Source organism: Paralichthys olivaceus, chromosome 18, assembly GCF_024713975.1.
Source record: "Paralichthys olivaceus isolate ysfri-2021 chromosome 18, ASM2471397v2, whole genome shotgun sequence".
NCBI lineage: Eukaryota > Metazoa > Chordata > Actinopteri > Pleuronectiformes > Paralichthyidae > Paralichthys > Paralichthys olivaceus.
The window spans coordinates 18700809-18713802 of record NC_091110.1 but is presented as its reverse complement, the minus strand read 5'-3'; the positions used below and the strand labels follow the sequence as shown (position 1 = coordinate 18713802).

Below are 12994 nucleotides of genomic sequence, written 5' to 3'. Positions count from 1 at the left end.
TGGGGCTTCACACTGGGCCTATTGTTTCATAAGTCCCATATGTGAATACCTCTACTGGACCAACCCTTCCATTAAAACAACAGAGCCACTGCTGCTCTGCTGAACACCCCCCCCCACCTCACCCTGCTGCTGCACCACAGCAGCCCAACGTCCACCACCAGCGGGACAGTGTTCAATATAGCTTGATAAAATGTAAACGTGATTAATAATGAGAGTAAATCATCTGTTGTTTCAATTATTATTATTTTATATTAAAAAAAAACAGGAATTCTTCAAGAAATCTTTTTTTCTTTTCACCTCCGCCAGCAAGGTTATGGGTAATTTGGTAACAGATCCAAATAGTCTGGATCTATAGTGACTTTAAATGTGGTTTCATGAGGGGACTGCTGGGTCTCGGCGGAGGTTTGGACTATGAGTGTCATTCAAGTTTGAAGTTTTACCACAAAACAACACAAAAAAAACAGATTCAATACACAGGTTGCTTTTTTTTTATTAAATTGTATACTCAACACATTTTACCATCGTGTGCATTTGACACAGGCAACAGTAAAGACTTGTGTTATTTCATAGGACAAAAGTATTACAAAAATATCAAAACCCGCCACCGATTTGTTATACAAAATACTATAAGTTCACAGTTTAGAGCTTCATCATTTCACTGCAGATTAATCGTGACTGTCTCATCTTTTTCTGCCTTGATTTAAATCCCAGTTCTTCCCCAAAGAGCTTTTTAATCTGAATATAAAATCTTTTGTTACATGTATAAAAAAACAAACACGTAATCAGCAGCAAATATATAATAATTAATAGAAATGACAACATATTTTCTATTGAATTCTTCTTATTAAAAAATAAATATATCTGTCTCATAAATTGCAACCCTCAAAGCGTATCAAGCGACCCCGAGCTTGAGAGACTTACTGACAGTTGGATCTAAAAATAATGACAGAATAACAGTGACAAAACTCCAAAGTGTTTGAGACGCATTAGTGGTGTTTTTGTAGGTCAAGTAGTGAACATGGAGGCCTTTCAGCAGCTGGCTGATGTTTAGGGCGGCTGTAAAAAGCTCTGCTGTCTGCATCTCTGTCCATCAGCAAAGTTCCTCCGGTGTCTGTGAAAACAGGAAGCAATTTGTTAGCCTTCGGTATCAAACAGAGCTGTCACAGAAAAACCTACGGCTTCTAAAGATGTTGGACTTTATGCTTTTTTCCTCCAGCGTTTACAGTTTAATGGCCTCGGGGCTCAGAATCCAATAAAAGACAACATGTTCAGGTGTGTGAGAAATGCTTTTCCACTTATAAAACTGTCATTGATGCAAATGATGAATCTAAACATAGTCTGAGTCGGGCAGAGAGTGCAAAACTGTGGGTCAGGACCAAAAAAATGCATCACAGAGTTCCCCTGTTGGGACAGAAATAGATGCTTGTCACCAAATTTTACACTTAACACGCCCAGATTTAAAAATAAGAGAAGAAATCCTAGAAAAGAAAAGCGTATTTCACTAAAACTTACCGGCCAAGAGTCCAGGAGAAGGGAGCTAGCTGGTCAGTAAACTGTGCTGCACTCGCTGCATGCTGAGCTGCAAAGAACACAGAGAAGACAACATTAACGTTTTCATAATTAAGTGCATCCTCTGCGTCTTATTATCTGGAAGTTATTTGATATGAAACATGATCAACTCAGATTCAGGTTTAGGGGATTTACCTCAGGTGGACAGCTGCTCCTCCGTCTTTCTTCCACCATTCCTCTGATCAAAATCCATTGTAAGTGGCTGGTGATTAACACTCGTTTGTGTTAATAGTCAGTATTTGGAAAAGTGTTCAGATTACCGCTGTGATCTGTTAGTTAGTTACAGAGCTCGTGTGACGGCATTAAACTGTCACTTCCATTTATTGGCAACGAAATTAAATGACGTGTAGAAGAGGACAACTTTGAAGAGGTGATGAAAAAGGGGAAAAATAGAAACATTCATTTTCTTTCATTACATGCACATTAATGTTTTTACCCATGACAATAACCAGAATTTAGTAATCCTCCGGTTGCTTGATTGCTGAGGGCATGCATGATTAATTTCTGCTGTAATTAAATGAGACTTCATCTAATTCTCCGGAGTTCCACAAGGATTTTCATTTAAATTGATATTTAACACCGGGCACAATGTTATGATTAGAAATGTAGTATCATAACATTGTTTTAGAAATGAAACAATGTTATGATTAGAAATAATGAATAACAGGTAAATTATTTAGCATCAGGTGGAAATAAGAAAAGTTAAACATAATAATTTAAATACTTAACGACACATCATTACGTTTCCTGTTGCCAGGATTCAGAAACATCAAGGTCACGAGTGCAAATTCCTCCAGAATGACCCCAACACCCTGACCAGAGGTTTTACTCCGCACCAAAAAACTATTATCTCCACATCATGATTTCTCCTTGAGATGCAGTTTATCTCATTGCATGAGTTTATCATCTACTTTAAATTGTAAAAATTATAGAACATCCCAGAGACGATGACAGAACATGACCTCAGCCACATTCAAGCCAACGTTAAAGTCCACTAAAGCTTCTTTCAGACGCTCTGGACTCCGCCCCTACCCCGGTGTTTTCTCCGGAGGAGGTGCATGTGTGAACGCAAATGTCTGAGTGAGGCTCGCCGCGGTTTCTACCCACTTTAACCACCTGACCTCCTATAGTATAAAGTCTGCAGAACTCCAGGGGATCCGCTGCTGGATTCACTGTGAGCGGGTGAGGGGGGGTTGATGACGCGACAGACGCAAAAAGGCGATCACATGATCTACGGAGTCAATACGTCACCAATTCTCCAGATTTTACTCTGAGGTCGTGTCTGAAAACGGTTTAAATGTGTTGTTTAGATTTTTTGTGAATGTAAAAGTTCTGCAAAGTTAAAAAGCCCAAAGTTTGCGGCCAATCAGAGCAGACTGGGCTTTATTATCAGGCCGCAAAGAAACAGGAGCGAAAAAAGTGTTTGAGACAGAGGCTGAAGAGAGGAGCTGCAGCAAGTAAAGCATCCGAACCTTTTTTAAGAAGGAACACAGATTTAAATGATCAAACTGAATATTATTATTACAATGGTTTTCACTGAATCATCCAGAAACAACAGAATAAGTGAGATTGCGTCGGTGTTATACAGGAAGAAATCAACTAGAAAATTAATTTGCATTGAAGGCACATGAAAAACGATCTTACCACAGTGGCAGATGTTTTCAATGTTATTATCCTGAACTGAAAAAGACCTGATTTCTGTGTTTGCAGTGTAAAGCTTGGAAACCTGGCGTCCTGGTGCTTTTATAACCTTGAAAACCTTTTGACAACAAACAAACACGTAAACCTCTGAGAGACGTAGAAAAATCACCTCGACTGATGTTTTCCACTCGACATCAGCAGCGCGTGAATCATTAAAATAGGTGGCGTTCAGCTTTAATCCAGAGCAAAGAAAATAAAGCAAATGAACACACTAATGATCATTAAATGAGAATAGCACTAAGGGTTGTCTGGGGCCAGTATATGAGCTCACTTGGCATCTTAAACACACTTCACCGCTGCTTTAACGCCGTCACCTGCTGAGCTGTTTCTGTGGCAACAATCGTGTAAATACCACACTGGCACCTAAAGCAGCACGACCCATAAATCCTTTTCCAAACACGTCTCTGCCTCCCGCTCTCTCTCTCTCTCCCGCGCTCTCTCTCTCTCTCTCTCTCTCTTTCACTCTTTGCAAGAAATACATTAAAAAAATTGTTTGCAGTTTGAGCTAAAAGCAGCACAGACAGGAAGCCTCAGCTCGAGGAGAACAAACTCACCTGTAAATGAGGAAACTGGAGATTCCGAATATGATGAGCGCTAAACCGGAGCCCACGGCGACGATTCCCAGAACCGGCAGATGATCTGGAAACAGGAGAGAGATTCCACACTCAGTCGTCTCTCATATGTTCAACACATGTCCACATATCTTTGAAAAGAAAATAGAAAAGTGTGCGTTGTGAAAAACACACAGCCGAGACTTCCTGGATTACAGCTGCTCTGCTTTAGCGATCTGTCAACTGCAAATACCAGCAACGATTTCAACCACTGACTCCGACCTTCCTGGTTTTTATTTGAGCGGTGTTGATGTTTTAATCACAAGATGGATGCAGTATTTAGAAAAACGACCTATTTCACTAAGTTCAAGAAAGTCCCTTTAATCAAAAGTCAACGAGGTGTTTACAAATTGTCTCTACCGCCCCCTGGTAGGCCGCTAACATGGAGTAGACCCCGCCTACTCCATGTTAGCGGATGGGACCAAATGGACTTAAGTAAAACGTCTCAGAGCAATTCCGATAATTTCTGTCGCTTTAAGTAGTTGTCATCACACAGATGTTTGTGTTTATGTCTCTGATAAGTTTGGTTAATTATTTATTTGAAGTTCATGCCACTCCACAGTTTCTCCAAGTCCAGGCTCTGAACTCTGTGAATTATTTGCAAATGGCTTCAGATTTTGGGAGAGCGTCAGATTTACTGCTCCTCCGCTCATTATCCCTCCTTCATTCCAAAATACATTTATAATTGCTGTGGTTTTCCTCCTCAGTTCATCATCTGTGACATTTCGCTCTGAAACTGTCACTCGGTTCATAAACCAAAGACCATTTCCAGCTCTTATCTCTCACACTGCTTATTTTTCAGGCAAATATTACACTTCTAAATTTGCTCTTTCACCTCATTGAGGCAAAGAATTGAGATGAAACTGAAGGAAAACAACACATAAATCATTACCAGGAAACTTATCGCAGGACCTGCAGAGATTGGTTATCAATAATTCTCTGTAATATCCAACAGATGAGCGATTTAATCTTACTCCAAGTCAAGAGAAACATATTAAGTGTGTTATGAGTTCAGCTGCTGTGCTTGAACGTCCTTGGCACAAACTTTTCATGCAATTTCCTGAAGTCAATCAATCATCATTCAAACTTATGTTAATGGATTTGAGCAGATTTAACTCTGAATAGAGGAAATTCATAGTGGAACGTACCATCATTGCAGGAGGGGTCGTCTTTGGAGAACACGCAGGGGGGGTTGTCCAGCGGTGGACCTCCGCTGGGCCAGTGGATCTTCTCTGTCTGGGACCAGATGATCTCTTTGGTGGTTCCATTGTAGTACGCAACAAGCTGCAGACACAGATACACTGATCAGAACGGATGGGAATAAAGAAATCTCTCACTTGGTTTCCGTCATTGGTCTGGAAACATCAGAAAGTTATTACTGCTCAACACACTGCTCAGCTCTTCGTATTTACATCTTGATGTAGATTTTAAAAGATCTGTCATATTGAGTGGAGTGATATCTATCGATATATGAGGGGAATGTTGTACCGTTCTAGTTGGCGCTGTTAAAAATGGTCTTACTCCCAGAATAGATTTGAGTTCACCTCTTCACTGCTCCTTTAAGCAGACAGGAGACAAGTATTTACTTTTAAATACAAATGAAAAAGTTAAATGCTCGTCCTGTCGTTTATGACCTCTGATTCAAATACATCAACACGGGCAAAGTGTGACCAACATCCTGCAGCTTGTACGTGTTCTTTATTTTGACAGCAGAGCTTTGTGAGCAGCATCTGTTGTCCTGCTGTGAAACATGACTCTTGTATCTCTAACTAGCCGGAGGGGTTTTTACATTTTCCAGCCCTGGTCCCAGCATGTTCTGTCCTCTCTGCTGAGACCCTGAAGGCCGTCACCCCGACAGAGGGTCATCAAAACAATGCAGAGTGTGGCGGTGAAGGGGCCGAGGCTGAAATAGCTCCAGTATTTCACTTCAGGGCCTGTGTTTACTGCTCACTGCCACCATAACAATCTCCACCTCGTCCTGCAGACTGGACAATTGTATTATTTCTTATCAATGAGTAATCGCTTAATGCGTCATATCTGCCAGATAATAACAAGAACATAGTACAAAATATGATTTGTGGACTAATTTTTATCTCATCATAGATTAATCAAATAAAAAAAAAGATGTACTTACGGCAATATGAAGTATACACTACATCTTTATTATGATAATGATTGTAGATTGAACATAACTATCAATATGCAGCATACACAATATAATCCTGGTCATTTGATGGATATTATTCTATTTTGAAAGTAAGCAGCTGGATTTCTCGCAAACCATCCGGCGTCTCAGGTTTCATATATCGTCAAATACACGACGTACTCAGCCGTCTGACGTCCTGAAAGCCGACACCGTCCTGTGATGTTTTCAGCCAGGCCGGCGGCTACTCGGGTCAATCGGCCATACGGATCGACCAATTAAAAGCCGAGGATAAATGAGACCAGGAAGTCCCGCTGGCAGCCTCTGAGGACCGCCGTGAAATTCTAACTGAAGTGAAAAGCTCCTAACCCACTTCTTCTGCCCTCACAGAAAAAAAACAGAAGTAAAATAAATAAAAACACTGGAGCTCGCACACTCACAGCAGTGTGTGCAGAGCGCGACATGCACAAATATTTTCATCGGACTGTGAAGGAAATTTGAGGTTTTATGCATCTTATCATTAGAGAAGTCAGGACTGCAGAATATCTCCAATAACAACCAGCTCGTTGCATCAAGAACAGAACAGAAGGAAAAGCTGAGGTTTCAAACTAATTATGCTGAAAACAATTACAATAAAGTTCTCATTACAGCGATTAGAGACGCCTGAAGGGAAGACGTCCGGAATATTTAGAAAATGTTTAACTTCACAAACTGAGGAACGGTCGACAGCGTTTTGTTTGTTTTACACAATAACGTGACGTATTATTAACTCTTATATAATCATCACCACAATCATGGACACTCACTGTTTTGTTTCAGGAACGTACCACAGACGAATAAATAACGCTTGAAACATTTTTGGAAAGATGGTCCACATTATGTGAAATGACAGTTTTCTCTTTTTTTCTAAATGTTCGAGAAAGTGTCCACACTGTTTTTTTATTATTCTTGCTCTCTGAATCCCATCCAATATTGTGTCGTCAGCGTTTTTGTCCGTCCAACCAACCTCCCTGCTACGTTTATGTTGAAAGGAAGAGTCCAGGGCAAAATGTCAGTTACATTCAACTCCCCACATCAATGCAACACTCACCCCATACTCTCCGGTGTCCTGGTCCGTCATGGCCCACAGGTTGACGTCTATATGTCTGGCATTTTTCTCGTCTGTGCTAACAAGTCCCGTCACTCCTGAAAATAACAGACACGCATCACTTCAAGTCATCTGCTCCCATTTCAGTTTTTAAGCTTCATCAGCGATGGCGTCATAAACTAAGACTTCTTTGTCCGTTCCTAGAAGTGTTTTCAGCGTTATCACTGTTTTCAGGTCGATCTTGGAAAGAGCTCAGTTAGCAGCCATTACACCGAGCGTTATTCTGTGTGGAACAACTGAGTGTCGTAAAGATTATTAGGAAAAATACATTTAATGAGCCTGATATTTGAAAAGCTGTTGCTATAAAAACAGGTATTATTAAACACGATCAAAAGTCCAAACTAATGACATCAAGGTTTATTTATTTATTTTTGTTTTTCGACCCAAGCTCTGTTTTCCTCGTAATTTCCCCGTCATCCCTTTTTAAGATGAAGCAACACAATCCCGTTGTTCTGCCTCGTCCACAATGATATGAATGGAGACGTGGCTGGCAGCGAAATCAACGAGCGAGTGCACGAGCACCCACATCAAGCATCAAATGGACTATTAACTGAAGTGTTGCATGATAACTGTTCAATAACGCAGCAATTACCGTGTTGGAGAGGCACATTTTAATCACATTTTGGGTTAAATGGCTCTTTCCAATTCCAGTCACTTGACCTCGCTACTTGTTTACTGAAGAGCTGCACTGGTTAATTTCTCATTCGATGCATTTACGTATTTAACGTCATTTTGCCTGAGGCCACATTTAGTGAGTATTGCCTGAAACGTCACCGAAAGGTTCTTACGCCACAGGCGTTTGCTCACCCCAGAAGCTGCGGTTCTGCGTCCTCATCGTGATGTTGATGCCGTCGTTCTGAGCTCCGCCCTCCGCCAGCGTCTCCTCCAAGGCCTTCGCGTACAGCACGAAACCGTCGTAGAAGCTTCCGGCAATGTAGTCCATCTGCAACAGGAGCGACGCATTATAATACACGTCCTTAGCCAGGTTTCAAGAGCCTGCCTCGATGAAAAGACGCAATTTTGACCAATGGAGTCGCCAACTACCAACAAACGCCCATCTTTAAAAACCGCACTTTAATTTACTGTTGTGAAACGCTAATAGCCGTGTTGAAAGCATCCATAAAAGTATTAATTGCTAACATTATTGTAAACAGCAACTGCACAGTAGGGATTTTTTTCTGCAAAGAATCTCCCATCAAAGATTAAAGAGGCCATGAGTCATGAAGCGCTGCAGAACTCACAGGAGTTTTCATGAGCGATCACTCACCAACGATGGTTCCAGATGAACGCCGAAGTCCTTCCGGGCTCTGGCGTGGAGTCTTTTCTGGAAGTCTTTGTACTCCGGATTATCGGGCGACCGGTACGTTATGACAAAAACAGACTAGAGGAGACACAGAGAACAGCTTGAGACGTGTGACCTGAAACATCCAGCGTGCCTGAACGCAACACGTTCTGAAAATGTTTTCTTTTTCTAAATAGGATGTTAAATTACTTATTAGGCAGGCGGCGGAAAGACAACAGGAGCGAAGCGTATGGCTTAAGTGTTTCATGAAAGTCTGACCAATGAACAGTGCTCAAGTTAAAAAAAAAATCTATTCTTTCATGAATTTTCACATGGGAAATGTCAGTTACATATTTCTGTAACTGGCTTTTTGTCGATATTCTTGCTGCTTTCACAAAAACAAGCTTCAGACATTTGTGTGGAATCTTTCAGCTTCTTTTTCTCTGAACTGGAAAAGCTCACCGTATTTTTTCATCTCGCAACAGTTATTGGAACCCAACCACAAACTTCCACAAGCAATTATTCTACTGAAGGAAGCATGTTGCCGTGATGAGCCCTGATCTGGCTTACAGACAAATGCAACATCAGCAAGATGGAAGCCAAATGTTTGTCCTCCAATCAAGGTTCAGTTCAAGCAGCGTTTTGATTAAAAACAGATATAGAGATAATGCAAAATCTGTTTAAAAGTAATTAGTGCTTTCAACACTTGGTCCATAAATCTTGTCTCTTGACTCTTAAAATAGTTTTATTGCTTGAAATGATTCCAACTCTTGTGAACACGCAAAGGTGTCACGAGACAAAGGAGCGTGCGGACGGGTGTTGACTAATTCAATTAGTTGTTTGAAGAACGCGTGTCTATCATCAATAACTGTCTTCTCGTCTTTGACAGAACAAATTAAGTTAATTTTGATTAATCTTGACTTTTGAAATGACGTTAGAGAATCCGAATAAGAGTGTTGAGAAATGTGAATAATTATACGTACAGGCACAGCACTAACTTAAAGTGGAAGACGCTGATTTACCCACTATCTCAAGTCATTGTTTTAAATGTGTTTTAAACACTTTAAGTGAACAGAAAATGCCTTATTCAATTTAATATCATGCAAGATTTATATTCAGGAAGCCGCTCTCCTTAAAGACTTTGTGAGAAGCCAACGTGACATTTAGGGAGACAAATTAGACGAGCGACACATCTGTGCCCACACTGCTCGGTCGGTCCACTAATTTGTGGCTTCCTGTGAAAACACATCCTCCAATTCATTAATTCCATGCAAGAATTTCATTCCGTAAAGTGGTGGAACGACAGGGGGACCCATGTCCCGTGGGAGGCTCAATTAGCCCACCCATCGGAAAAAATGAGTTTTTACATATACATGGATGTCATTACCATAAAAGATTCCCCTGATTCAACTTTCCTAACGACGTGCTCGGACTAATTGTCGTTGCACATGTTCGCTGAAGCACGGCTCTCAAAGATTTTCTGGCATGCTCCTTTTCAAATGCCAAAAGATTTCATACTGCGGGGACGAGTGTGGTGCTTTGCAAAATGTATGTAGTGGAAATACTGATTAACAATAGCTGGAGTAGCCTGAGCCACAGTCTGCGAGGCACTGACATGGCACTGTCAGTCAGTTGGACGAAGCCTGGAACATTGAATCCCTGCCCACATTTCTGATATTTGCATTGATTAGAAAGGCCTGCGTCCATGTCGAGTGAAATAACGTCAAATTTACAGCTGCTTAAAACATTGACTGTATATGAAAAGCTCCGGAACAGAAAGAAAGCGATGTCAGATTAATAAGGCAAAAGAAATGACTTGTTTTTTCGGCTTTTCTGGTTTAAACAATCTGTGAAAATCGTCGAAAATCTCCAACTACACATGACAGCTTCTTCTTATTATAGCTTCTCATACTCCATCCAGTCTTGATACCGGGGCATTCTTGGCTCCAAGGTATTGTAAAAATATTCAAGAAACTTCTTGGAACGAGTGATACTTCATCAGAAACCACTGGGGAGTAACGTCTCTGCGTCAACAGTTGGTTTTCGTCAGGATTTAACTACGCGGTTCTGTGTAACTCGGTGAGCGGAGTCTGATAAAGATTGTGGGATGCTGAGAGGAAATGAGCAGAAACAGACGTCCTTCTCCGGAGCCACATGGTGGTTTTGGTCTGCTGTTATTTCCTGCCTTCAATTAGAAAGCGGCTCAAACAGTGACAGTTCACATCCAATAAATCTACTGTACAAAGAATCCGAACACAACCTCAACTTATCTGGAGTAATGACCCAAACAGTTCCTTGCTTTTTAAATCCAATTTTACAGCTCTCCTCATACATTGTGTGTGTGTGTGTGTTGCCTCCATTGTACCTTAAAGACGCTAATGGGATCAGCCCAGTCAGAGTCTAGGCTCTGCCACGGTTTGCCATCCGTCAAGCTCTCGGCGTAGACGTCCAGATAGAAGATGGCGTAGTTCTTCGGGTCCTGGATCTCGCTCTGAAACAGTTTCATGATGTTCAGGAACGTCTCCAGGGGGCCACAGATGTACACGACTGCAGAAAAGAGAACAACGAGACGTTTTAGAATAATTTCTTCAAACAAATGAATTACAATACAATTTCTGTGCATTTCCACTAAAAATCAACATGGCCTTTATGTCATTTTAGTGCATTAGTCGGATTATTCATCTTCCTATAAACCCACTCTCAAGAAGTTCAAGAAAATCATTGAGCTGAGTTGATTTGAATTTGAACGCAGCCTTAAAATGATCATACGACACAGTCTTCTGAAGTGTAACACGTGTAAAAACATGAAGACGCTGGTGGATTAATTTCATTTCCTCTGAATCTGAAGTCAAAGGCCACATTTACGTGACGTTGTTGATCACCCAGAGGCCTGTGCTCTATTACTTACACTCAAAACAAGAGGTCCATTTTCTCTTAGATATCCTCCTCTCTCCTTTCAGTGTAAGCCCACTGTTGAAGATTTAAATCCCTGTGTTGGGTTTCACAGCATCAGTGAGCTGGGAGGAAATCTGGCCAAGATATCGAAGATAATCGCAATTTCAAAGCAGAAATCTGCAAAGACTTTCACTTGAGTACGTTTGGAAACAATGATGTCATGTGTACGGTCGTGACGAGCACGACACTTCACATCTGCACGTTCACTGTGGCTGAATCGTCTCATTGATTAAACGTCCATGTGCTTCCTTTGAGTCTAATTCGTCCCGCTCGCTATCGCTCTGTAGCTGGCAAAACCAATAACGTGTGTTAAAGGCAGAGCTGTGTGACACATTTTCCACCCGTTTTCATGGCTTCACATCATGAAACAAGCAGCGTAACGTGAGCAGCACGACTCGACTGGTGCAAATTCAAACTTGTGCAGTGTCTGCTTCTAATAAATGTCTTTGACGCATGTCACTGGTCTGCAGCAGATGTGCAAAAGAAAAACGACAGAAAAGACGTTGAAATGGAAACAGAAGTCACTCAAAGACAATACTGAGAAGAGTCACATTTAAAAGAAGCCACAATTTGAAATTGTGAACATGAGCAATCATTCAAGAAGCTAAAATAAAATACCATCTTCAATTTCAATTCAGAAACATTTCGGTCCGAGTCAAAAAAGGTTCTGTGCTTAAAACGAATTCATTTTTTGCTTTAACCTAAGTTGCTTGAGACCTGCATTAAAGTTCAAACATCTTCCAGAGGGGCTGCGTGCGAGAAAGCAAATCTTCGATTGTCAATTACCCAAATATTTTCAAAATTTGGATCCATATTTTATGCTAGCCCCCTTTTTTAAAAATGTCAGAGTAAGCACATGTGAGAATTTGAGAGCGAGCAAAGTTCCCAGCGAGCGAAGATGCATGTTGATGACGTATCTAACATGACGAAACTGGAATAACTGAGGATAAAAAAGCGGAGCCACATGTAGAAGACGCAAGCGATGATGTCAACTTTTAATTCAACGGAATTTGGGAGCTCTTGTTGATGAGGGCCGACGCCACCTCTCGCCTGAACATATTCCCGTTGTTGTGAATGACCCGCACAGCCTCCTGCTGCGTTCCTCACACGCGAAAGACAAACTCCATAAAACGTGCAGACTCAATTTTCCAGACGTTTCCAGGTTCTCGTCTGAAAACATTCACAATTGTGCTCAAACGCACTCCAGCGCTTGAATCAAAGCGGAGACCTCTGTTCTGTCACAGTCTCGTTACGCGGCACCTTCACCCTGCCACCTACACCCTGCCGCTGTTGAGTCACATCCAAAACGCAGCTTTATTTCCATTTGTAGCGTATGTGAGAGCGTCTGCTGCCAGCTCCGAGGCAGCGCTCCCAGTTAGCAGACATTTCCTCATGTGTTAGACCAAAGCCGGCTGCTGCTTGGACCCCGACTCTCATCTCTTCCAGCGTGAACGGCCATGCCAAGTAGTCCTGCTGTCTCCTGGACCGCTCCCAAAGTAAATGCTCCACACAGCCGGTGGAAAATGTCCTCCCGTGTTGTAGCAGTCGTACAGTGCGTGGACCTGCCGAGACTTTACACAACAGCA

At 41.6% G+C, this 12994-nt stretch overlaps 2 protein-coding genes and 1 long non-coding RNA gene across 4 annotated transcripts in view; 1 reads left to right on the top strand and 2 right to left on the bottom strand.

Moving 5' to 3' along the window:
• Positions 1–12994, bottom strand: part of npr2 (natriuretic peptide receptor 2) — a 41863-nt gene that overhangs the window by 21422 nt on the left and 7447 nt on the right. Inside the window, exons 2-7 of the mRNA XM_020105138.2 lie at positions 10819–11000; positions 8439–8552; positions 7979–8114; positions 7115–7209; positions 5030–5165; positions 3825–3909 (exon numbers count right to left, since the gene is read on the bottom strand). Coding sequence (XP_019960697.2) covers positions 3825–3909; positions 5030–5165; positions 7115–7209; positions 7979–8114; positions 8439–8552; positions 10819–11000 — 748 coding nt within the window. The remainder of the gene's footprint in view (positions 1–3824; positions 3910–5029; positions 5166–7114; positions 7210–7978; positions 8115–8438; positions 8553–10818; positions 11001–12994) is intronic.
• The window catches only part of spag8 (sperm associated antigen 8), a 46128-nt gene that overhangs the window by 26864 nt on the left and 6270 nt on the right, over positions 1–12994 (top strand). The window lies entirely within an intron of this gene.
• On the bottom strand, positions 466–3818 carry LOC138405450 (uncharacterized). Its single transcript, XR_011239189.1, has 2 exons — positions 1513–3818; positions 466–1111 (listed from the first exon to the last, which is right to left on the bottom strand). It is a non-coding gene; the product is annotated as an uncharacterized lncRNA (long non-coding RNA).